This window comes from Aulonocara stuartgranti, assembly GCF_965226115.1.
Source record: "Aulonocara stuartgranti genome assembly, chromosome: 22".
NCBI lineage: Eukaryota > Metazoa > Chordata > Actinopteri > Cichliformes > Cichlidae > Aulonocara > Aulonocara stuartgranti.
This window is the reverse complement of record NC_138957.1, coordinates 34,179,453-34,206,648: the sequence shown is the minus strand read 5'-3', so window position 1 is coordinate 34,206,648 and position 27,196 is coordinate 34,179,453. Positions and strand designations below refer to the sequence as shown.

Below are 27,196 nucleotides of genomic sequence, written 5' to 3'. Positions count from 1 at the left end.
AGAAGAAGAGTAAGAAGGAGAGGCAGGGTTTGAAGAGTGAGGGGAAGAATTAAAAACAAGAAGAAATGAGCGGAATTCATACATGAATGGTGAAAATGTAAAGACGAAATGAAGGAAAGCAAGCAGGGATTAGACAGAGTCAGTGGTGAGCAATTACACAGATGGAGGAAAGAAAAGTTAAAGAAAATGAGGCGACACAGGAGCATGAGTCAGAGACCATTATGGATAAAGACAGGAGCCCAAAACTTACAGAGAGCTTATTGATTATGCTCACACATAATTCAAAAAGCTTTACGAGACTCCAAGGAAATTAGGAGCAAAAACAAATTGGATTTTTTCCTCCAAATTAAAGACAAACAAGAGAAGACTTCCAAAGGTTGAGTGTATTAAAAAAGGAGCTTTTTTTGGACTTGGATCAGGAAAGTTAATTTCATTTAATGCTTAGGTTTCAGTTCTGGAGACCTTCAGATAGTTTCAGAGTTTTTCCATTAGCTGGTTGTGGTCTGGCTGCTTTAGCCATGCTGTGGCTGTGCTGCTGAGATCCAGACCAGCAGTGCCCAACCTTTTTGTTTGCCTTCAGCAACGCCTCATACAAGTACAAATGTGTTCATTTGCACTCATTTTAAGGGGAATACCATTTAATCCCTGATTATATAAAAGGAGGAGGATGTTAATTTTAATCCAGTTCAACGCTTACTCTTTATGCCCGTTTGGTCTGAGCTATTTATTCATTAGATGAAGCTCTGTCTCATGCATCTTTATAAACAATAAACCAACCTTTCTAGCATTTAATAAAAGGCACGATTAAGCTAATTTTTAAAGGTCTCTATTGCTACTTAACATGACTCCAACAGAGCGCACAAACACTCTTACTCTGTGATTAACTACAACACTTACTGCTTATAGGGTGACCAGATGTTCCTGCTTATCTGGGACTGCACAGCATATTTACCTTGCGTCCCACATTTTAATTTGGCTCTGTAGGATGCAGACCTTTTCTAAAGTCTGGCTTTTTACGTTTTTACGTTTTTATAGCTTGATTATCGTCGAGAGCAGGTTAACTTGTCTTTTACTCCCAATGCAATAGTCTGCAGAGAGCTACCAAAATCAAAATGAAGCAACAACATAAAAAATATTTGGTGAAAAGGAGCGGTGTGCTTACTGGAGGCTGATTACTTGTAGCTTTTACATGAACATCTGCAGTTTACAGTTTAGCTTCAATCCTGTGTTTATGTATTGTTATTAAAATGATTGATTATTGGTTGCTGTGGGTAGTTTGGGCTTTAGCTGTTGGGCAGCTGGCCTCATGTCTGACTCTGGATTACTTTGGTGTACAGATGAGTTCATGGTCGACTCAGTGACTGCAGTGTCCTGGGTCCTGTGTCTGCAAAACAAGCCCGACTCATCACTCCTGCACCGCAGCGCTACAGCCTGACCTGAGTCCTTTATGATGAAGCTTTGCTCTCTCCAAACACGACTCTGTGCATTATGGCCAAATGTCTCCACTTTGGTTTTGTCTGTCCAAAGGACATTATTCCACAGGTCACTGTTGTTGTTGAAATGCGACTTTGAAACCTACGCTGTGCTGCCATGTTCTTTGTAGAGAGAAGAGGCTTTTTTTTCCTGGAAACTCTTTGTTGTGCTGTCATGAACTTTAACATTTAACATGCTAACGGAGGCCTGTAGCGTTTCAGATGTAGCTCTTGGGGTTCTTTGCAACTTCTCTGAGCATTGCCATTAATAAAGAGCATTTAATTAGCAGCACCTGACTGCTACTTACACTCTTAAATCCTATGAAAGCATTAAAGGTGTGCTTACTATTTGACAGAGTGCTGTGAAGGCCTTTTTTTCTCCAGACTGTAAAAGACAGATTGTCAGTCTCTTTCTTCTTTTTTTTTTAAATATTGAAGTACTTAGTTTCTTCAAATATACAAAGACAAATGGAAAAAAAGTTATCTGTGCATCCTTACATTAATGTAGAGACTTTAAAACGGGGTAATATGCTCTCACCTTCTTTTCCTAGCAAGTATATAAAGCCAGCTTCATATAAAAAGTGCATTAGTTTGTCTGTCTGTTAGACAAATAACCTAAAAATACTGCTGTTCACAGCACACACAGGAATGTAAATGTCCATTTCTGGAAGAAAAACGAACTGCAGGGTGAAATAAAGTAACGTTTCTTACCTCTTTTAGTGCCACCACCCCCACCAGTTTGCCAGTACTGGTCACATAAGCATGACTTAAGCCAAGCAGTGAGAATAAGGTGTGGGTCTGTGGAGACAGGGGGAAAAGGTCACTTGTGAAATTACACAAACTTTTTGCTTTCTGCTCCAAACACAAAGTCACGCAGACAGAATGTCTCGAGGCTCCAGGTGAACCACCGGAAGAGAAAGTCCTTGAGCGTGTTTGTAAGCACAAACTATTGTGTTCACGACCCAGCCAAGGTCACACTTTGGGATGAGCTCTTTGTATGCATCGGCACACCTCCATCACAAGGGCCCCTTTTGCGCATGAATAAGCAGAATATTACAAATATTACCATGACAATGAAACCAACGGGAATGGTACAAGGTGTTTACATGCTTCACTATGCTGCAAACATCTGAAAATCATAATAAGGACGTGAGCAGGTCACAGAGATTGTACAAGGCAGGAAATGATTAGAAATACATAGATTTACAAGAGATTTTATGTAAATCCCCGACTGGGGCAGCTCGGACACGCTCGGGCTGCATTCAGCTGCACGGGGACATTTTAACTGCAACGAGACAAATGAAAACGTCACTGTTCAAAACAAAAATACAGCAAAAGCTGCAGGAAATTACTGAATGAAAAGCCATCAAAGCAAATAAGATAAACGGGAATATCCAGAGTTCATATTAAACTTATATTAAACTGCTGTAACTCATTATGGAGTGCATATTGATTAGGCAGTGTAAGAGCTTTTAGAGCTGTGGTTTCAGGCTTGGCTGGCTGATATTTTCTCATTTGACTAAATTCTTGCCAAACCTAAAACAGACCGGCAATTTCCAGATTGGCACAGCGACAAAATTAAAAATGACTGACTTAATAGCATTACACAGCATGTTTACAGCTTGGTACACAACAGGCTTTTGGTCTCTATGAATAGATTTCTCCCTCTGCAACAGCTCCATGGTGGATCGCTTTATTTTTTAAAAAATCATTTTCACTTCACTGCCTGGAGCTTCCTAAACAACAGGTATCGAAACTTCGCTTCACAGACTCACAGTTATAATGGGAATAGAAGAAGTCAGAACAGGAGACAAAGCAAAGTCACACTTGCTGTGTGTGCTGTGCGCAAACACGATAATACTGAGCATAAACTAACAGTGCTGGGTAAAAAGTCCCGAGACATCTCTCCAATCATTCAAGCAAAAACAAAAACAGATTCCAACTCAAGGGATGAAGCAGTGTTGTGACCACACATAAGAGGCAACTTAGATCTTTAATATAAAACATTATTTCTTTAGTTGAATCTATGAAAAAACTATCTGCAGCACAAAATCAGTACATCTGAGTCATGTCCTTATGAAAGAGGGAAAAAAAATCCAACAAAGACCTGATGTGGGGTCGGAGGGATGCATCTGACCGCTCAGTTGATCCTGTTCAGTGAAGGCACATCACTGTTCTCAGAGAAAGGTTACTGTCAAGAAGCCATTCTTATGGAAGTGAAACCGGGAGGGAAGGCTGAGGTTTGCCAGATTACAGAAGAACTGCACTGAAAATCACTGGAAACAGGTCTCATATTCTGCAGTTCCATTTATGTGTGCGTGTTTCACAAAAGTTTGTATTTTCTTGACAAAAAAATGAGGAATAGCTCAAGACTCTTGCACACTACCTCACTAACTCCATCTATCTTATTCCACTTATCTGGAGCCGGGTCGCGGGGTCAGCAGCCCAAGCAGAGAAGCCCAGACCTCCCTCTCCCCAGCCACCTCCTCCAGCTTGTCTGGGGGAACACCAAGGCCTTCCGAGGCCAGCCGAGAGATATAATCTCTCCAGCGTGTCCTGGGTCTGCCCCGGGGCCTCCTCCCGGTGGGACATGCCTGGAACACCTCAACCAGGAGGCGTCCTTTTCAGATGCCTGAACCTCCTCAACTGGCTCCTTTCGATGTGGAGGAGCAGCGGCTCTACTCTGAGGCCCTCCTGCTGAACTTCTCACCCTATCTCTAAAGGGAGAGGCCAGCCACCCTTCAGAGGAAGCCCATTTCTGCTTCTTGTATCTCGCTCTTCCGGTCACTACCCACAGCGCGTGACCATAGGTGAGAGTAGGGACGTAGATCGAACGGTACCTTACTAACTCCGTATTATATAAATAAGAATTAATTTATACATATTAATAATACCAAGATCCTGCCAATGATTGGCTGCCACCAACAAACAGAAGGTTTGAATAGCATGTGGGCGGGGCTTTTATGACTGAGATAACCACATTAGGGATACCCCCTCACTGCGACATTACACAAGAGACAAGAGTAGAACAAAAAATGATTTAGAGCAGGCTGACAAGATGAGGCAGCCTGCTCAAAATCATTTTTAGATTTAGAGCACGAAACACGTTTCAGTGTTTGCACCAGGAACCACACTTTCCAGCTCCCACATATAAATGTTGGGTTTATATAACAGCACCTCAGGAAACAAGATTCTGTTCTCGGTCAAAAATGAAAAACTGTCGTGTCCATCTCTATTTATTCAGACGACATTGTGTGAATAAAAAACCGTCCTCACTAAGTGTTTTTCATGTGCCATTACTCCCCTGTCAAGGTTATCCACATCTTCAGCTGAATGAGATGTAACAGAAGTAAACAACTTAGCAGCTGAGAGTGAGAACACCAACAAAAGACTGCCACTGCCCGTGGGGCTGAATTACATTTATATGGATATTTGCTTGCATAATGCATGTGATAAAATACATGAACTCTTCTTCAAGGCAACTGTACATTTTGGAATAAATGCAGACTGTGTGACAATGATTAATAAAATGAAAATAAAGCAACTTTGTCTCTGTTTCTAAGAAAAAAATTATTTTTCTTGTTAGTTTTCTGTAATTTCTACAGTTAAATGCCACAAAACTCACAGTAAACAACAATAAATCAGCTACTTTATGACTGTAGATTATATTTACTGTTAACAGGTTACAGTTAGTACTGCAGTAATTTGCCATATGATGTCTAACAGCAAGATTTCTGGGGGACCCTGACATGCTGGGTAACAGCTTTTCCCCAGTATTTCAATGAAATGGTTGTTTTAGGAAACAAGCTTTGGAGACAGTACCTCCTATAAAGAAAAATGTGCATTCATTGAGACAAAATGCAGTAAATGGTGTATGAAATGATGTTTCTGAATGTGTAAGAAGGATCTCAGTGTTTTATAGAGGTGCCATAGGACTGGAAAACAGAGGAGGTTGACAACATGGTCATTTGATTTCATATTTCTTATAATACTGGGAACATCAAAGACACTGAAAAAGAAAACTGCTGCTGAGAGTGCAGCAGACGAGTCCTTGATAATAGAAAAACATCATAATCACAATTATGTTGGTCAATGTTGTTATTTTAATTTAATAAAGAGATGTCAGTATGTATGGAAAGTGTTTGGAAGTTGATATTACAGTGAAGTGTTTTTAAAACCACCTTGAAGTAAAAAAGGGTTTTATTGAATTACTGTTGTAAAACCATGTGTTGCTTCAGCATTGCTTTCATGTGGTCATTCTTTGGCGTTTATGACCACTGATGGTGATTTCAAGCAATGTTTTTAAAAACAAGGCTTTTGTTGTTGCATTCGATGACTCTGCCCATTTTGTTGAACACCACTTCAAACTCCTTCCCTTATTCATCTCTGATCAGTCATCGCTGGACATGCAAGCTCTGTCTCTGGCTGCAAAGAGTTTGGAGTGTCCAAGCACAGAGTTTGACAATCAAGTCAGTAACACAGTTGCTGTTTTGAAATGTCATGGGTTGTGCGCTATCATGTAAACGTCCAGGTGAGAACAAAAAGTGCAAACTGCCTGAACTATTACCCACTGAGCATTCACTCAGGGTGCAATGAAAAGAGAATCGACTGAGTCTTTGCTCATGTTTGGCTCCTGCTACTTTGTTCTCTTCCTTAAAGTGAAATTCCAGGATGGATCGCAGACGCACATTGAGGTAAGAAAAGGATTTATACTGAACAATCACAGAATACCAGGAGCACGAGAAGTGATGCTCCGGTAGACATAGAGATGACTTAAACAGTAGAATGACTTTTTAGCAGTTTAAAACGCGTCTTTCTCCAAACGTTAATAACATTTTTAATGTACAACATCCACCACCTTGTCGAAAACAAGGTGGTCTCAAAAAGACTATCAAACTGCGATTCACACAGACATGTTGTCCACCAACCTTGTGTAACGATGTTCTCTCCACCAGCTGAAAAGGGGAAGGGTCCACTCGTATCTCATCGATTTCCATCGGCTTGTCCATCTCTTCCTCTTCCCACGCTTTAATCTGCAGCCACAAATAAAACCAAGGTCACAGAGGTGAATCTGCTGTGGTTAGTTCACATTCCCTCTGCTGACGGGAAAAATGCACCTATTCAAACATACGAGTTCAACTAGAGGGGAAACAGTCGGATGTGTTTTCGCTATGAGTCATGCACATGTGTTTAAATATATCTGGCAACAATAAGAACTGTTACATAAATCATGAGCTGTATCTCTAGGTAAAAGTCTAGGTGTGTGTTTCACAGTCTGTGTGTGGCTGCAGGATGGAGCAATTAATTAGCTACCACCGCGGAGAAGTCTGAGCAGTAAAAAACCTTGAAAGCCTGCGTTGCGTCCTTGCATGTCACCGGTAACCCCTCTGAGATTTAGGATGTCTGACACCTTTTAGCCTCTCTATGGATTTTACCTACGAACCTCAGCCTGCCGTGACAGCAGCAGCAGTCTTGTAGAATATACAGGCCTGTGTTATGGGGCAGTTTGGGAAAGTGCCAGGAAGAGTAAAAGCGGAGCGGCAGACAGAACAGGACTGGAGGGCACGATGCTGTTTTGATGTCTCATTTAAAATTCAGCCTGTGCTCACACTACAGTTTAAAAGTGCCCCAATTCAGTGTCTTCCCCTCAAACGTGACACAGATCTGTAACACCGCTGACCTACATTTGAGATGGATTCGAAAGCTAATAGAGATTTGCCTGCATCAGTCATATGGTAATAAGTCTAAAGCAACTTGATATATGCTGGCAGAGACAGTAAGTCAGAACTAATGAACTCAGGCCCACATTTTACATTTTAATCTCGTGTCAGTTCCCGTCAAAGTGACGCTCTTCATTTTTGATTTTCACTTCTCTCCTTGCACATTTTCAACCAGTTTTTCTTGCTCTTTGGTGACATTTCCACACATGAAGGTACATTCGGTTTTTCACTTCCACTGAATTTTGACTGTGGGAGGTTTCTGCACAGTGTTTTTAATACATGAATGAATAAAATATGAGACAAAACAATTTAAAGTCATATGTTTGCTTTATGCTTTCACGAACAAGCAATAACTACATGTTCGGCATGCAACATCTGAAAAGTTCAGCTTTCCCTTCAAAAGGTTATTTGATGCTTTTCTTGGACACACATGGTTGTAAAGTGAGTATCTCTGGATTTTAAACTGCTGCTCAGGTAAAATAAGTCATTTGCTCTATAGTTCGTATTTATGTAGAGCTTCTGCCAGCGTATTACCGTCTTGGAGACCAATGCAGCTAAAATGACCCTCAGCAACCGGGAATTGGTATTTTTAAGATTTAGACATAAGCTGCAGTCTTAGCTGATGTTCCTCATAGACTTAATTTTATTTATGAAGCTTAATATTTTTATGGCTACTTGTTCTTTTACGTGTAGTCGCACTGCTGTTATTTGGCATTTGGATGAGGTCTACTGGGGCTTATAAAGATTGATTTTATTTACTTCTGGGAGACCACTGGGGTCTGTTGTTAAAAATATGTAACGATCTTTGTAATCCAATTACAGCTGTATGATCCATGTAGCTGTCCTGATTGAATGACCCCACAGTGGTACTGTGTTAAAGACGTAAAACAGTATAATCTATACAGAATAGGATGGATTCCCATATCACCGTCATCAATAAAGCAAGATGGTGAAATAATCAGACTGTGGAGCCTCCTGTTAAATTTAAATGGACTTTTCTTTGGAGGAAGTCTCCAGTGGGTTATAGAGCTCTTAATATACATCACAAAACATAAACATTAAGGTAATTAACCTGTAAATATAAAAAGGAATCAAACATGTTCGGTTGTACTCTTTGATCTCCATAATTCCCGTTATTCTGATGAGTTTATATATACTTTATGTTTAATGAATTCAGAAATGTTTTGGTGCACAGACAGAAAGAAAGGCTGTTTTATCATCTTTAAAGCTGCTTTTAGACAGGTTGGATTCTTTATCTGTGTTACTATCTGGCTCTGTTTTGCTGTTACTGGAGTCTTGTAAGCCTACTGGGCTTTATAAAATCAAATCAATGTGCAAAACATAATATACTTGTTTGTCCCTGCAGGCTCCCTGCCAGCAAACACTGAAGCTTAATGAGCATTTAAGGTGCTCGAGTGGCAGGAGGAGGAAAGTGGAGCAGTTTGTGTGTGTTTTGGAGACTTTGAGACTTTTTTGTGGACCTGAATGCTATGGAGAGACAACAATCAAAAGTTTTCCTCTGAAATAGTTTTGCGTTTTACATTTTTTAATACCAAAAAGTGATTTTTATTTTTTTATTTTTTATTCATGGAGGAGTTAGACCCCATTGTGTTAACCTGTACCGAAGACAGAAACACAGATAAAGTAACAGTAAAACAACAACAACCTAAAAAAAAAACCTGATTTTAAGGTTAATCTTATTGGCCAATTGCTACTGTACTGTAGTACAAATAAGACTTTTTAAACACTTTTTAATATTTGAGCTTTTAATGACCCCAGGACTCAGCACTTGCTCTATGAGTAAGCATTCAAATAGCATGCTTAAAATTATTCAGCAGACTATTCTGTAAAATTATGCAAATCCTTCATTACTGTACCTCTTCTGGTGTCATTGTGTCTGACAGCGGAGGAGGACAAGGCTCCTGGAGACGAAAAAACAGGGAAAAGAAGAGAAATGATTTGGAGTGATTTTATAAAAACACCCTGTCCTCTGAAACAGGTCGTGGTGATACTTCTAACTCTAGAAGCTCATCTGAATCTTACATTAGGGGAGGAAACTACCAGCAACTGAAAGAAAACCTGTTTCATACCATGAATATTAGGCAAACACACATTTCAAACTACTCATAACTCTTAAAATGAATGTATTGAACTCTATACAGTCTCACATTAGATTTCTGTCTGTCTCTTTGTTTTCAGGCTTCTGTCATCCAGTTTCCTGTGTTCGTGTTTCACTCCCACAGCACATCAGCAGCTTTGTGAGTTAAATGAATGCAGCAGGTGAAATTCAGGCCAACACCTGCTGCGACCTGTTTTGTGAAACTGAATTTATTACTAGCTGCGATCGCAGAGCTAATATTGCTTTCACCTTGTGGAAACAATATGATTCTGTGGGTGTGTTATTGTGGCAAAATGTGATCCTGGAGACACACTCTGCAACAGGAACAATCAAAACATCCAGTTTTGGGTGCTTCAACGTGCGTTTGCATGTCTGTGGATGGATTTTGTACTGAAGGAGGACTCTAAATGCGCTCCGTTGCCTTGTGTGATTTCAGAGGGAGCAGAAAGGTACTGGCAGGACAAGTGGAGAGCAGCTCTGGCAGTGGCTGACACAATAATTTGGATGTGGTAGCAGTGTGGTGAAACCATGGGGAAAAAAACCTTTTGATTAGCCTCAAAGTTATTCTGGTAAACATCAGATGTCTCGGGGGGGGGGGGGAGTGGTGCTCTACTCAAACTGCATACAGTGTTACTGGGACCTCAACTGAAGATATAATCAAGTGGTAGAAGGAACACTTTGAGGATCCTTAATCCCACTGACACATCTTGTGTAGAGGAAACGGGGTCTGGGGGATAGGGGAACAACTCGCCTATCACTGGGGACGAGGTCACCGAGGCAGTTAAACAACTCCTTGGTGGCAGGGCCCCTGGGGTAGATAAGAGTTTCCCTGCGTTCCTGAAGGCTTTGGATGTTGTAGAGCTATCTTGGTTGACACGCCTACGCAAAATTGCATGGAGGTCACCCTGGAGTGGTTTGCAGCTCAGTGTAAAGCAATAGGAAAGACAAATCTGAGGCCATGGTCCTTAGCTGGAAGAGGGTGGAGTGCCCACTCCAGGTCAGGAACGAGTTACTACTTCGGGGTCTTGTTCACGAGTGTGGGGAGAGTGGAGCGTGAGATTGACAAGAGCATAAAAGTGGAGCTCTCGATTTAGCATTCAGTCTACCGTCCTGCCCTCACCATCGTCACGAGCTCTGGGAAGTCATTTGGTGTCCGTTTTTAATTCTCACTTCACTACAACTGTATGACAGATGAATTTTGTTTAAATGTCACTGACTTATTAGCAGCAGGACTGCTTTGACTGAAGGGCTGGAGCTGCATCAGCTGCTGGGTTTGACCTGCACTAAACAACAACTCCCCACCTTGTTTGTGGAGTTGGTGCTTTATCACCAATTTTGAAGACAAGTTTTTTTTTTAACCCTAACAGCCAGAACGAAGAGATGGACTAAGATGGAGTAAGTTGAACTATGATTTTGCCCACTTTTCGCTAAGCTAACCTCATATTTTGTCTGTCTACATCAAAGCAAAGTTGCACCAAAAACCTCCAGCTGTGGTTTGTCAGCGATATCAGGAGAATCACAGCTTTGGTTGTCTTATGGTGCATAGACACAAAACACCAAGTGATGTTTTTGTGCTATGTAATTACATATAAAATCTATGCAATTCTTTGCATTACAATAAATAAGCACGTCTCCCAATCAGAAATGCGAGGCCTGCTCACTGATACAAATTCAAGGCGGCTGGAGCTAAACTTCTCTTCTACATACAGGAGACAGCACGGAGAAAAGTGAGGAAAATCATACACAAGTGCCTTCCGAGCTTAATGGTGTTCACTGGTTACCTAGCAACCCTCTCCAACCATGAAACAAAGATGGCAACAGCCCTGAAGCTAAAGCTGAGGCTTCAGAATGCTAATCGCCGCACTGTGGCTAGATCCGTCTTTTAGATACAGTCTATAGTTTATCACTGAAAGTATAACTATTGTTTTATTCAAGGATTAGCAGCATGCTAATATTATTACACCTGCCAGATGTTGTCCTAAAGGTCATTGTTTGGTTACCTGCACTCGGCAGTTGGTAAAATAAACAATACCTGGGTCACAGAGAGAATCCAGCCTCAGCTTGGCTTGATTGCTGGTAGCAGCATCCCACTGTGTGCCTATTTGATATTCATGGTTGTAGAAGTGTGGCTGATGTAAAAACAATCCCCACCGAGGAACAGGATTGAATCCAAAAACATAATAGAGAGTCAGACTGGTAATTCACCAGCCACAGCAGTGGGCACAACACAAATCAAATTCTAATCTTGCCAGTTCACAAGCATATGCTTATTTCCAGGGTGGTTTTCATTCTTGCATGTACTGCCTTCCTTGCGAGCCAAGATCACCACCAAGCTGAATATAATGACTCTGCCACCAGCATCTGCATTTCCATGAGAGCGAGCGAGAGAAAGATGCTCGACTTCAGTGAGTTTTCCTGTGGATGAGACGTGAATTCATGTGCTTCTGTCAATCAGATAAGCATGCATCTGCCTGAATAGAAAGCAGACTGGATCTTCCATTCGCCTGGAAGATGTGGTTTCAGGAATTTTTCTTTTAGAGAAAGCGTTGAATGGTTCGCGACACATGGGAAAATTACACTCCTGACACAGCTTAATAATTAGCTGGCTGGAGGAAAGAGCGCAGAGGCTTACAAAGGCATTAAATACACAGACATGTAGAAACATACAAAGATGCTGGGATTTAATTCATTTTGGCTTTATTTATGTGACAAGCAGGCAATACCCTACATCAGGCAAAAAAGAAGTCAGCAGAAGTCTGTAAAAGACCTCTGGCAGAACCAGGATCAGGGATGGGACGCCATATAATACAAGAGATTTCAGGGTTCGGGGAAAGACAGCAGAGAAAGGAGATTCTCCCCTCATGTCTACATATATAGTTCAGTGAAAAATAAAGACACCCTAACTGCTTCCATAGGAATTAAGAGGGTAAGTAACAGTGAGGTGCAGCTAATCTGATGAACTAGATTTATTAAACATCAGCACTGTTGGGTGTAATGTGCTCAAAAGTAACATGTTACTGTAATCAGTAATGCAGTTACATAATGCATTATTGTACTAAACAATGATCACATCAACTTCAGTAGGTAACAAAGGCAGTGATGAGCAGCCATGCTTGCAGCATTGTAGCCTCCATTGTTTTTACTGTGCATGTTTGTACAGTAGAATCACTGCGGCAGTAGCTTTAAGTCCCTTTGGATGGTTTTCAACTTTGCATTTGAAAAATCTATTTTAAAAAAGGGATTTTTGTCAGTGTGTGGAACTGTAGCCTCAGGTTTATATCGTTAACTGGTAACTTTGTGAAAATGCGATTCATGTCATGTTACGGAATGTAGTGGGTCACTTTTTCTGGTGTCTAATTAAGTAACATACTGCATTACTTTAAAAAAAATTAATGAGTAATATATAATATATTACTATTGTTGAGTTGTGACTCCAACACAAATCATCATCTAATATAAATAAGTTTTGACTGTTTGCACGTCTAGGGGCATTCAGGTGTGCTTTAACACAAAGCCGCAATCCTCCCAGGAGCCGACATCTGAGCAAACACCCCAGACTCTACAGGCCTCAGTTAGCATGTTGAATGTTACAGTGCATGACAGCACAAAAGCCTGAACAAGCATGGCCTGTTTGGAAAGGTTGCCAGGAAATTGGGTCATGCAACAGGACAATGAGCCGACACTGACCGGCAAATCTACAAAAAAGGAAAGAATTGAGGTGCTGCAACAGCCCAGTCAAAGTCCAGACCACAACCTAACTGACATGCAGTGGAGAGAGCTGTGCATGGCCTCATTGAACTGGCACCATGTTCTAAAGAATAATGGGCAAAAACTCCTCCACAGCAATGTGAGAGGCTGATAAAGTCATGCAGAAAAAGTTATTACTGGTAAAGCTGGTTTTACAAACTGCTGAAGTGTGCAATAAGAAGTGCAGACACACCTGAACGTGTCTGCCTGCTCTCAGAGGTTCACATGACTGTTCTTGCCTTTGCAGTAAAAAGAAAAATAGCCACTCACATTTCTCTTAAGTGGTTTCCATGTGACAACAGAGATGATACTGCATTGAATTAAGGTGTCATGCCTTGTCTAATAGCCCTGCGTGAAAGAGGGGTTTAATTACTGCATATTTAAACAGAATTTAATCTTTTCTCCTTTGTTTGATTGTATCTATCATGTCTTTTAAGCAGAAAGGACAAAACATGAGACCGAGAGCAATGCACGAATTAATTATTGTAGAAAACCATCCCACCCTACAAAGACGTGACATACAGAGTGGAGATGTGAAGCATATTTAATGCAGATGATGCATGAGAGCACACGCACTAGACATGCAATGAGACGTGCAGACACACCTGAGACTGGCCCTCTGTCTGCCTGCTCTTAGAGGTGAAGATATTCCTGAGTGTTTTCCTCACAGACTGCAGAGAACCTTTTTCTGAGGGAGGAGTGGAGAAGGAGACTCAGTGGGTAAAAGGTCAATAAATTATACAAATGCAGCTTTGGAGAAAATAACTCAAGAGTAAATGGAGACTTTTAGAGACTGCAGGGAAAAAAAACCTCGTTGTTGCCTGGAAACCATTTCACTGGGACATTGTCTGTCTCTTGTTATGTTTGATGGGCTACTGAGCAGTTTGCTGTGCCACAATAGGCACAGACACCATCTGGATACTTGGAGTGAACAAGCTGCCAAACCTTCGCTCACTGCTGTTTGGGTTGCAAAGTTATTAATTCCAAACATTTGACATCTGTTGAGGGCAGCAATGAACATGTTGAAGTCAATTTGGTAACCTAACAAAAAGAGTAGACAGGTTTAACTTTAACCTTTAAAAAGCTAGAAGAACATATTTATTGCTGCAGGGCATGATTGAGTTTAGTGGGGAGTCTTCTGGTTTGTCACCATCGGGAGTCTCACCAACATGTGATGGAGAAAATAAATATGTTACAGGTAAAGCTAGGCTTGCCTTGAGTTATTTAATGATCAAACACAGCTATCTTTCTGTAAACAAGCCTTTCTCGTGAACTTAACAAATTTGCATTCAGGGTTTTGCAAGCTGCAAAAAACACATTTTAAGTTGCGTTTTAATGCATAAAGTATATTTTTATGTATCAAATTACTGGAAACAACAGGAATAATGCACAGACTTCTGTTCACTAAGCAAACAGACTCTTTGCAAAGATTATACTGTTGTGCTGAAGTGCAGTCAACTCCTAAAGGACAACTTCAAGCCTGTGCATTTCTTCTCACGTGAGTCATCTGCAAAATGCTTTAGAATATATATGCATTGCATTTTCCCTATCTTGAATTCATCTTCTTTACCGCTTCTCTTCTCTCAGCCAACTAAAATTAAGTGGACTTTTTATGCTTTTTTTGTAATTGTTTGCCATATATACATACACACAGTTAAAATTATGGATGCTTATATTAAACATGGTCAGTTCAAACAATGAGGTCATTATTTGTAAGTAATCCATTTGACCTGAAAGCTTCAGACTGTGTTAAACACTGTTTTTCCTACTTTTGACTCGATCATGTCAGTGAGAGACTGTGTGGCAGACTGGAGGAGAGATCAAAGCCACCCTGTTTGATGGCATCCTTAACGACGTCCATTACTCTACATGTGTCCTCTCGGGGTACTCCAGCTTCCTCCCACAGTCCAAAGACATAAGTGGGGCTAGGTGGTTATTAGATTGTAAATTAACCGTAGGTGTGAATAATTGTCTGTCTCTCTGTGACAGCTGTATCCCACTTCTCACCCTGGACAGGTGGGACAGGAAAAAACCCGCTGTGACACTAAACTGGATAACCAGAAGAAAAAATATGGATCTGTTTTATGTCCAACAGGGATATCTCTAATATATCCCACCTGTCTGCTGCATGAAGTGGGGGAACTGAGGGGATGCAAACATCCCAGCAGAAAATTATTATTTTAAACTGTAAAACATACAAAACACCTTTATTATAGTTTAAAAATAAAAAAGGGAAGCTGAGCATAACAGCTCCAGTTTAAAGACAGATAAAAGGCTCAAAAAGCACCATTAAAAGCTGAAATCTGTTTAACAAATGATGTAAACTCTTTTTTTAAACCAACAAATCTAAAAGCAACACATATTTTGGCTTCATGTATTAACAGTTGTGTTAAACGACTCACTCTGTCAGCAGTTCCACGACTAAAACCTGCACCGCCTTTTCAATTTCAATTTGAAGTAAATATTATTTATAACAATTTCTCCAGTCATCTATTATTATTATTATAGATGTTTTTCATTTCATTTCACATTTAGCTCGACGGTGTTTGTTGCTGTGCGTTCACCTCTTTGTTTTCTGAAGACTCCTGAATAAATCCTCCCAAGTGGGATAATTAAACTTTTATTCGAATGTGCCTGTGAGATGCAGAAATGGAGCTACCATTTTGAACTGTGTGTTAAACTGAAGTTCTTACTTCGGATTTCCCAAAATTGCAGCTTTTGTACTGTCTATGATCAGTGCAAAGACCAGCTTCAGTCCTAATTCAGCCTCCCAAATAAATATGACATGAACAATTCAAAGTGTGACCATCTTTGTGAGTGTTATAAGAGTAAGAAGCTCAGTCCCTGCGTGATGTCTTTAACTTGTTTAAACTGCTTTATTGCTAAAAACGGCTCAGAGGGCCGTTCCTCCTGACCCCTGTGTGTTTGGATTAGCATTAATGCTGCCACTGCTGTTTACACGTTGTGTAACATCACATTGTTCCTTATGATTTGATTAATTCTGATGGGTCCCCCTTTTCATACTTCACGAGCACCAATAAGACGTGTTTGTGTCCTCTGGGCAGTAATCTGCTCAGCAGATATGAGAACCTGGTGAGCCTCATACACCATCTGGGATGTGACTAAATGCTTAGTCATATCAGAGGAGATTTTTTTTTTCAAGGAGAAGAAGGGGAGACATAGCGAAGAATAAATCCCATTACATCATCCTAGTGAGCAAAACTTGTCTGAAAGAATCAATATTACTGTGACAGGAGCCATAAGGCTTTCATTCCCCAGCCTCGCCTCCATGCCGCACAACTCCACGGGTGTAACCGAGCTAAGGAAGAGAGATCAGGAATTGTAATTGTCTTCTGCAATCTGATTTCTGTCTAGATAAAATTGACCTTTAACCCTATGCTGAACTTGAACAGAAACTTGGGCAACAGCGAAAGAATCACCCTCCGAATACACGATGTGTTAAAATGTTTGGACGTGTGCTGCTTTGCTTTACCCAGACCACCATTACAAATAAGAATAACATTATTACAATAATAACAGACAAAAAAGGTGAAGAAATTGTTCATCCTTTTTTAATATTCGGTGTACGGTAATATATTCCTCCTCTGAAGCAGCTGTAAGGGTGAGAAATTTATACACAGTCATGTTTAGAGATAATGTATGACTACTACACCTCTGCCAATATTAAATATTTATGTTTTCTCATAAATATGTAATCCTCTCAACTCACCAGGAGCAGGAGCAGTGTGGTTTGAGGAAGGCTCCTGGGGCTTCTGAGGAGGCAGGGGACCGTTCCTCTCCTCCTGGACTGGACTACCCTGCAGACGACGGCCACGTGTTATTAAGGAAATTAGCATTAATAAAGAACCTGCAGACCAAGTGGTAAAGGTTAAACTAGGATTTAATGCAAGGGACAAGCAGCAATATTTTAAAGGTACTTTTTGTAAGTGCAAAATCTAATTAATAATAACTTCATTCCTCACCACCAGGGGGCAGCGTTTTACCTCTGGATGCTCTGAAATATTTTCGGATGTTGGTCTTTTAACTCCTTATATTCTTTTAGACCTAAACAAATGAGCTCAAAAGGTCGTGCATCTTCCCAAAAGCCATTGAACATAATCGAGTTTTTAATCACTTGCCTGATTAAAATAAAAGTTACATTTACTCTCTGCACCATCTTATGGAACTAAATTCACATTCAGTTGATATTCCTTCAGCACAGTGCACAGATGTTTGGGACATTAAGTCAAAGTCGTTGCTTTTTCACATTCTGCTGATAGCTTCAGTTAAATTTGGAAGGAAAACTGTAACACAGAGGAATTTGCATTGCATATATTTACGCTGAATACAATTGGCATAAATCTATGACTGGGGTCAATCTTTCACTTAAACGTTAAACAAATTAAAACTGAGGAAAGCAGCTACAGAGAGAAAACCCATACACAATAAAGGAATAATCCCTATGAATATATTAAATGAAACGCCCACCTTCTCTCCCTCCTCCTCTTCCTCCTCCTCCTCCTCCTCCTCCTCTTCCTCATCTACGAAGGCGAAGGACTCCCAGCTGTGCTTCTGAGACTGGTTCTGCTCCTGTAGGCAGCGACCCTGAACTCACATCCAGACAAACACATTAAAACAGAGCGGTGCTGTACCTGCGCCAGACTAAATCTAATCTAACTGCTTAACGTCGATGTTGTTTTAGCACCTGCTCTTTATTTTAAGTCCTGTTACCTCACCCGTTTGAATGGGTTAGCAAATCCAAGACACGGAGTTCTCCTTGTGGGCTTTTAAGGTGAATCATTACTGTACAGAAGGTCTTCCACTCACTACAAAATCAATATCTTTTACACAGTCAAGGTTCAGTCTCCATGTTTTTTCCTTTCCAGCATCTGACTGAGTATATTTAATTTCTGTTTTAAGATATTTATCAACATCAGAAATAATTTTAGGACTACATACTAATGTCACACTAGTAAGCATTATTAAGGTATCTTATGTTTATAATTATGATTGTTAATAGCAGTGATGTGGTAGCACTGCAGTGATAGCTTTACATAGTGTGACAGTAACAGAGGATAAACATGTCTGCATGAATGAAACACTTAATAATGCTGAATAGTGTAATAATAATACATTAATAATAGTGTGATAATATCAAACATCATTATAAAGTTCTTCAGTGGGAATCACTTGGCTTAGATTGGTAGACCACAGATTGGTACTATTGGTGATTTCATGGGAAAAATCTTTTATATCAAGAAAAACGAGCAGAGAGATTTTTAACACCATCACATAAAAAAACACAGCGATTACTAGAATGTTTCATAATTTCCATAATGTTTTCCAGTTTTAGACTTCACTCTGCTCAGTACCAGCTGACTTTTCAGTGCCCCAAATCAATAACAATTGTAAACACTTGTTATTTTAATGTCTGGCTTCAGGCTCTGCCTCTGCATGAATACACAGAGCTTCAGCTGAACTCGAGAGGCGCTCGAGCAGCTAATTCACTGACAATGTCATGCTGTAAACTCAACATTATGTAATTTCGGTAAAACGTTAATGGAATTATTGCATTAACAACCATGTTTGTACACTAGTTATAAATTATACATCTGCTTTAGGGAGCAAAGTGCTTCAAAAAAAAACCCAGTAAATCCACAGGATGTTAGCTCCTGTGTTTATACATGAAATCGTGCTTGTACACAGCAGCGCTCCACAAGGTATTTATAACAATCATTTACATGTTCTGCATCATTTAAATGCATCATTGTTATTCAGCTTGAAGTAAAACTGAGAAAACTTTACTTGTGTTTCTCTTTAAAACTATGGAAAGTAGCAAAAACCCACCCTGTGGGCAGTTTTACCAGATCTGCACGGCTTGTTTGAAATTCTTCATTCTGGATTTAGGTGTAAGGTGAACAATTTATGTCCCAGATACAAATTTTGGTGGTTGTTAAGTTGGTGGTTGCCCTGTGACTGTCCTCACCTGCATCAGGAGCCTTCTTTCTGGTGACAACCACCAATCACAGAGAGCCAGAAGCTCCACCCTGTCAATGCTGCCCAATAAGATCATAGAATCTGGAAGCAGAGAAACAAATGTTAATTTTATTAATATCACGATGCCTTATGATTCCTATAAAATCCATTAAAAATGCAAAGTACTCTTATTTAAATACCTATATTTGATACTGTTGTATTTAATGTGATAGCAGCAACTCTTTGTGTTCTTTCAATTACCAAACAAATTTCTGTGAGACACTTTGTTGGCTCATCCACTCATCCAATCCAGTTCTATTTTATCTACATCAGGGGTCGGCAACCCGTGGCCCAACATTAAACTGCGGCTCCGCGTGGCTTGGGAAAATAAATTATAACTATTTAACAGAAGTGTGTTTTACTTGTGTTAGTTCTTTTTTTCAACTTGCAGTTCGAGACTGGAAAATTATTGATTTATCTTGAAATATTAAAATAAAATTATATTTTATTATTTTTTGTTGCTCAAAATAAGCGTCACACTCACGGAAGCTGGTACACCCTCCAAAACGTCGTGCATTTATTGAGACTTTCAACCCCAGGTAGGCCAAGTATGGAGAAATGTAAGAAAAGAAAAATATCTGAAGAAAACAGAACATTTGTTGATGCCGGGGCAGATTCATTTGCATTTACTTCTGACAAGAGTGAGAAGCCTACCAGCATGCCTGATTTGTGGATTGTTGATCCACATATGTATGTGAGCAGCTGTTCTCCACCATGAACTATGTTAAAAACAAACACAGCTCACGCCTCACCAACGACAGTCCTGCGTAAAGCTGAAAGTGACTCGTACAGCCCCGATTTGCAGACGCTGTGCGCAGAGGTTCAGGAGCAGAAGTCCCATTGTAAACATACTACGGCAGACCCGACGATGTTTGCATGAACACGCTTTTCAGCATCTCTTTATTGACCACTTTTCACACACAGTTGCTGCACACATGCAGCTGGCTTTAGCTTTCCAGCTCACAGCCTGACACGTACCACCAACAACAACACAACAGCAGAGAGAGCACGAGGCATGATTTCGGATGCCGCTCAGGTGCATCCGCCTCCTTGCAGCGGCACCGCAGACCACGCTCCGCTACACACATTAACCAGGTAAAATAAATATTTATGCAAATATTTATTTTTCATTGTTTAGTAGCATTTTTTCCAGTTTATTTTTTAAATTCAGGTCAAGGTTCGGCTACAGTCTCCGAAAGCCCAAAGGCGACATAAGGATGACAGCTCACAACATTTTTTATTTGGTAAATGGATAATTTAAGTTTAGCTTTATATTCATTTAAAAGAGACCTTCAACTCGGCATGTTTCTTTTTTTTGTTATAATTTTTTAAGAGTTTAAAATGTTTGTGTCCATTACATAAATAAAATTTAATTTTCTCTGTAGCACTTTGTGGATTTCATACGCAACACACTATAGTTGTTTATAGAAAGCATAAAGGTAAAAACAAACAAACAATATATACAGTGTTATCTTCATTTTAGATGTCAAAAAGTATTTCCAGCTCCCAGTGTTTTCCTTTCTGTGGAAACTGGGTCCAAATGGCTCTTTGGGTGTTAAAGGTTGCCGAACCCTGATCTCTATAATCCCCAGTCGAAATAGCAAGGAAGGCGCTTCATCGGTCTGTTTACCTTTTGAGTCGACCAGGGGGATCGATTTGAGTGAAGTGGAGTCCAGCAGGAGTTTGACTTCTCGGTATGTGGACTGAGACGACATAAACTTCACTGTCCTCACCATGATGTCCTCTACAAAGATGTTGTATTGGCTGTGAAACAGATACACAAAGATGGAACTGCTACACAATTTTAGAAAGCACTGTACAAGAAAATTACCCTTCATCGTTACCAAGAGGCACAAATTACATGTTTCAGCTGCATGGCATCTCTGCATGCTGAGGGTCCTTTATAATTGTACGGTTTCCTCATCTGAAGGGGTAAACTGGAAACCTCTTTTTGTCACTTTCTTTTATTTTCTTGCAAACATTTATTAATTATGCAGAAATGTAATTCTTAATGTTTTTTTATCCACCAACAATTACACCATTTATTTCCCTGCCAGCTGGAGTTATGGAGGGCATCATATTAAATTTGTTGACATCGTTCCCACAACTGGCTTGTAAAAAGAAAACAGACCTCATGTGTCCGAAGCCAAGCTCCGGCAGGTACGGGAGCTTCTTGACTTGGATGATGGAGTCGTAGAGGGAGGGCTGCAGGCCCTGGGCCACCATGTTGGCCAGGATTACTGCCACCATCATGGGCAGGATGTGGGAGATCTGACCTGTCAGCTCGAAGCAGATAACCGCCGTGGACACTGTGTGAGTCACAGCCCCAGTCAACGCTGCTGCTCCTGCCAGAGAAACGGGATGGGATGATGAGGGTGGGGGAAGGGAGACGTGCCAAAGGAAAGACAGTACAAGATACAGTAGGAAGAGATGGATCACAGAGTAACAGGAAGGAGGAAGGGTAAAAGTATACTGATGGAAAGTAGAAGACAAGGAAGACTGGAAAAGCAGAGCAGAATAGGATGGGAGCAGATAGGAACAGACTCAAAATAAAATAAAATTAAGAGAAAAAAGAAAATCAAGAATGAGGGTGATAATGTTTAAAAAAAAAGAGCAAAGAGAATGAGGGAGAAAAGGAAAATCAGTGGAAGGAAGAGGAAACCATGCTGCACAAGAGTAGATTAATGAGAAGCAATGTAAGGAGATACTGGGAGGCTACCGAGAGAAGGATAAAAGAGAAGAAGAGGTTAAAAAAGGTAGAAAAGGAGGAGAGAAATTAAGGACGGGCTTTTGTAGGCCAATGGGAGCGAGGATTGAAGAAAAGGCCACATTTCTGGGTCAGCTGTTGAGGTGAGGACAGCAGAGCAAACCCAGGGTGACATTTAACTGTCAGAGCACAGCGACCACATGCTCTGATGGAAAGGAGGAAGAGGAGTTGGGATGGATGGAGGGAGAAGATGACAAGAATGGGGGTGGGGTAGCGGATTAGGTGGGGAGGACAAGTTGACAATGAGTGACGACTGGAGGACGAGAGAGGCTGACAGAAGGAGAAGCTGAAGGAGAAAGAAGACGAGGGAAGTGACAGTACAGAAAGAGGAAGAGGGTGGAACACGCCCGACAAGCTGAGGGCACAGGAAGCTGACAGTTAAGGGGTAAAAAGATGAGGACAGTTTGACAGTAAGACTTATATGTGAAGCTAAAAAATAGGCTAGTTGCTAAGGTGGATCATAGCTGTGATTAAAGAGTAAACATGTGGAGAAAAGCTATGAGGAGAAACAAGAAACTAACCGATGACTGCGTACCCTCCAGGGATGATGCGGTAAAGGATGCCATCAAACACGATCCCATGAGGAAACAGAGTGGCCATGATCTCCCCTACCAGCCTGCCAAATGCAGCTCCTATAGGACGAAAGTGGGGCTAAAAGTAAATATAGTTTAAAAATAAAATACATTAATTATCATCACGTCACTGACGAAGCGTGTGAATCATTAAAGTTTAGATAAAGGTTTCTGAACTGTACTGTTTACAGAGTCAGTATTTATAGTGACAACCAAAGAGGATGAAGACTTAAACCAACGCAAAGCTTCAAAACACTCACCTAGGATGAAGACCGGCATGAAAGCTCCGGATGGGATGGGCATGGTGGTGGCCACAGCAGACATCCAGAACTGCAGGAGAGACAACATGAAACCCTTTTTAGCCAAAAACTCAGAGCTGACGATTGCAACCAATAGAAACCAGATGAGACTTAACTTTCTTACAGTTCAGCCTCTTATCGGTGTCTCCACCTCCACCTGTGGAGAAATACTGGCTTGTGAACCACGTTTAAGTCATGTTAGGGCACTCTGCTTTCACACTGGAAACTCACATATCTGCCTACAACACTATACTGGATTCATGAAATGAGTGTGTGCCTGACATTTGGACAATAAAGCCTCCAAGGACATAATAACTTAGTGATATGAATCCGAACTGTGGTATTGGGCTGAAGTTTGATTTGGAGCAGAAAACAACACTGGGAATGAATAGCTATTTAATTTTTAGCACATATGATGCATGTGTGCGTCTATTTTTAACTTTCTTTGGTTCATTAGTTTTGTTTTCCTTTGTAGGAATAATTGCGTGTGAAATACTGCACATTATGTGCATGTGCTAAAATCATTCTTTTCTAAAAGCTGGTTACAGAAGACATTCGGTGACATTCTTTTGAGAACATGTGGCCTGAATTCTGGGCAGGTTGTATTAACACAACTTAATAATGTGCTTTAACCCAAATGACACCAATGCAAAGTGCCAAAAACTAAAATTCCTCCACCCAGCCACTCGATGCTCAGGATCGCGTTGATCTAGAATCTACACTTTCATGTTAAAATACCTAAAATTACAAACTTTACAGAGAAATAAATATGTTTACAGCCACAGTTGTGACCTGTGGCAGTTGTGGCTCAGGAGTTAGAATAGATCGTTTACCTATTTGAAGGTCAGGGATTTGATCCCCGGCTCCTCTAGTCTGCATGTCATACCCATGAAGTATGTTTGGACGCTTAACCCCAAGTTTCTCCCAATGCATCCATCAGGGTACGAATGTGTGACATTGTGATTAGCCTCACCTGTACTCATTAAAGTCAATGAACTGTAGTTTTGGATCATGTTTGTGCTGTTGGTATAATACACTCAACAAAAATATAAACGCAACACCTTTGTTACTGCTCCCATTCCCCATGGGATGGACGTAGAGACCTAAAATTCATTCCAGATACACAATATAACCATCCCTCCCAAACAGTGGTCACAAATCAGTCCAAATGTGTGGTAGTGGGCACATCTGCTATATTGAGATAATCCATCCCACCTCACAGGTGTGCCACATCAGGATGCTGATCTGACATCATGAGTAGTGCACAGGTGTACCTCAGACTGCCCACAACAAAAGGCCACCCTGGAATGTGCAGTTTTGTGTCACAGCAAAATGCCACAGATGCCACAAGCAATGAGGGAGCGTGCAATTGGCATGCTGACAGCAGGAATGTCAACCAGATCTGTCGCCCGTGCATTGAATGTTCATTTCTCAACCACAAGCCGTCTCCACAGGCGTTTCAGAGAATATGGCAGCACATCCAACCGGCCTCACAACCGCAGACCTCGTGTAACCACACCAGCCCAGGACCTCCACATCCAGCAGGTTCACCTCCAAGATCGTCTGAGACCAGCCACCCAGACAGCTGCTGGAACAATTGGTTTGCACAACCAAACAATTTCTGCACAAACTGTCAGAAACCGTCTCAGGGACGCTCAACTGCATGCCCGTCGTCCTCATCGGGGTCTTGACCTGACTCCAGCTCGTCGCCGTAACAGACTTGTGTGGGCAAATGCTCACATTCGATGGCGTCTGGCACGTTGGAGAGGTGTGCGCTTCACGGATGAATCATGGTTCACATTGTTCAGGGCAGATGGCAGCTGAGAATGTCCCAGTTCTTGCATGGCCAGCATACTCACCGGACATGTCACCCATTGAGCATGTTCGGGATGTGCTTGACCGGCGTATACGACAGCGTGTACCAGTTCCCACGAATATCCAACAACCTCGCACAGCCATTGAAGTGGAGTGGACCAACATTCCACAGGCCACAATTGACAATCTGATGGACTCCATGCGACGATGTGTTGCACTGCATGAAGCAAATGGTGGTCACACCAGATACTGACCGGTTCTGGGTCCCCAGACCCCCAATAGCGCAAAAAACTGCACATTCCAGGGTGGCCTTTTGTTGTGGGCAGTCTGAGGTACACCTGTGCACTACTCATGATGTCAGATCAGCATCCTGATGTGGCACACCTGTGAGGTGGGATGGATTATCTCAATATGGCAGATGTGCCCACTACCACACATTTGGACTGATTTGTGACCACTGTTTGGGAGGGATGGTTATATTGTGTATCTGGAATGAATTTTAGGTCTCTACGTCCATCCCATGGGGAATGGGAGCAGTAACAAAGGTGTTGCGTTTATATTTTTGTTGAGTGTAATATGGCTTATTGTGCATTTAAATTTACCATTTAAGAAGTATGTAGCTCAGTTTCAGTGAAGGCAGTTTCCGTATTTTATCTGTTAGCGCTAATTAGCAGGTAGGCTATGTGTTTTTCTGATGCATGTGTACAGTATATAAATGCAGCTTGCTAACCAAGTTTGATTACATTAGCTATTAGCATGAGAAGCACTATTCAGAGTTTGAAAAGCTGAACAAGACAATCAGACAAAACACACAATTTAATTCTAAACCTTCAAGTTCAAAAGAAAACACATGAGGTCTTTTTTTTGTTTTTGTTTTCATTTTCAATACATCTCCTTTGTCAGTGCAGCACATCCATCTAATACTAATTAGACTGCTACCAACATGTTGGGTGCATAGCAACAGGAGAACATCTTTGCACCTTTTTAGCTCTTGTTGTCTCAAATATCCAATTTGGCATTCGCTTGCTGTGTTACAGAAGTGGCCAATCTTGAAAGCGTGTATACATGTATGCTGTGAGGAAGGGGACCCAATCACCTTTGGGTGTCCTTGAGCAAGGCACTTAATCAACAGCTGCTCCAGTGAAGCTGCAGTAGATAGTGACGTAGCTGCACTGGGTGGCTGCCAACTCGACGTGTGCGTGAAAAGATCACGGTCCTCTGCAGGGTGAACTAAAGCTAAACTCACCCTTCAAATGTCATTTGCACAGTTCGCGTCCAAATAATTTCTGTATTCATCAGAAAGTAACTCCAAAATAGCTTTCCTAATAATATGCTTTCTACTCGGGTGCTGAGAGCTCATCAGTGATAATGAATACCTTCAGACAAGGCCTGGATTTTTGGTGTGCGGGGGTGAAAGTCTGTCTGTTCCAGGCACCAGATGCTAAGCTTTGTCTTTTTCATTCAAATGGATTGGTGGGAAACACTACATTACCATTTTAACCATCCAGATTACCAATTCTACACATAATTTGTCATCATCGTTTGATAACTTAATTACTGTGGAACAAGATAAAAACTCATTAGCACGTCTTTCACAGGGTGGCTGCTATCCTGATGACAGAGGAGACTGCGCTCGGTCTTCTGCTCTCTTTTAATCCTGACAGTCAAACACAATCAATCAGAAACTCACACAAAGAGAGTCTCACACATACAAACACAGTGTCACCCAGCACTCGCTCCTTCATCAGTGTCACAAATCCCGAGATAAATGGGAGTTGAAACACTCTGTTTGCTTCAGTGTTTCAGTGAGGCCAATACAGAGTGGAGTGGAGAAAAGGGAAAGAAGTACAGAGCAATGTAAAGAGATTTAAGTAAAAAACTTCAGAGACAGGTGCTACCATAGACTGTATATAAAAGATGTCCATTTTTCAGATAACATGTGAAGCGTTTTACGCCTGCATTCTTTCTAAAAGCCAGCAGGGGGTGACCTCTGTTGTTGCAAGAAGTTAAAATTGTTGTAATTAAGATTCTCAGTTGAGTCAGCAAGGAGGATAAAGCAGGATATGTGAGTCAATGCATGTGCAGTGATATCGAGTGATATCACATTTCTATGCATAGTTTTTAATCGCGTGGTTTTACGTAGCCTACCACTTTCTGGCTGAGTTTCTGTGATTCGAAATCCTTTCACTTTGTCATAATACCACTAACAGATGATTGTGGAATATTTAGAAATGAGGAAATTTCATGACTGGACTTGCACAGCTGGCATCCTGTCACGGTACCATTCTATAATTCAGTGAGCTCTTGAAAGCAACCCATGTTTGTAGATGCAGTCTGGATGCCTAGGTGCTTAATTTTATACACCCGTGTCCGTGGAAGTGACTGGAACACCGGAATTCAGTGATTTGGATGAGTTTCCGGTAGGTGTTGGACTCTGCCAGGGCTGCCCTTTGTCACAGTTCATAACTGTTTTGGACAGAATTTCTAGATGTAGGCAAGTGGTAGAAGGCTTCCACTTGTTTGGTCTCAGAATCTCATCTCTGTTTTTCACAAATGATGTGGTTCTGTTGGCTTCATCAGGTGACAGCCTCCAGCTCACACTGGACTGGTTTGCAGCCCAGTTTGAGACAATCAGCACCGCCAAATCTG

The 27,196-nt window shown here is 41.1% G+C and overlaps 1 protein-coding gene across 2 annotated transcripts in view; it reads right to left on the bottom strand.

The window, feature by feature from the left end:
• clcn1a (chloride channel, voltage-sensitive 1a) overlaps nucleotides 1-27,196 on the bottom strand; it is a 57,456-nt gene that overhangs the window by 4,174 nt on the left and 26,086 nt on the right. For both annotated transcript variants that reach the window (XM_082520407.1, XM_082520406.1), the window contains exons 12-22: nucleotides 22,694-22,763; nucleotides 22,383-22,493; nucleotides 21,226-21,439; nucleotides 20,725-20,858; nucleotides 19,045-19,136; nucleotides 17,547-17,663; nucleotides 16,789-16,876; nucleotides 13,664-13,746; nucleotides 9,070-9,114; nucleotides 6,401-6,505; nucleotides 2,184-2,270 (exon numbers count right to left, since the gene is read on the bottom strand). In XM_082520407.1, coding sequence (XP_082376533.1) covers nucleotides 2,184-2,270; nucleotides 6,401-6,505; nucleotides 9,070-9,114; nucleotides 13,664-13,746; nucleotides 16,789-16,876; nucleotides 17,547-17,663; nucleotides 19,045-19,136; nucleotides 20,725-20,858; nucleotides 21,226-21,439; nucleotides 22,383-22,493; nucleotides 22,694-22,763 — 1,146 coding nt within the window. The remainder of the gene's footprint in view (nucleotides 1-2,183; nucleotides 2,271-6,400; nucleotides 6,506-9,069; nucleotides 9,115-13,663; nucleotides 13,747-16,788; nucleotides 16,877-17,546; nucleotides 17,664-19,044; nucleotides 19,137-20,724; nucleotides 20,859-21,225; nucleotides 21,440-22,382; nucleotides 22,494-22,693; nucleotides 22,764-27,196) is intronic.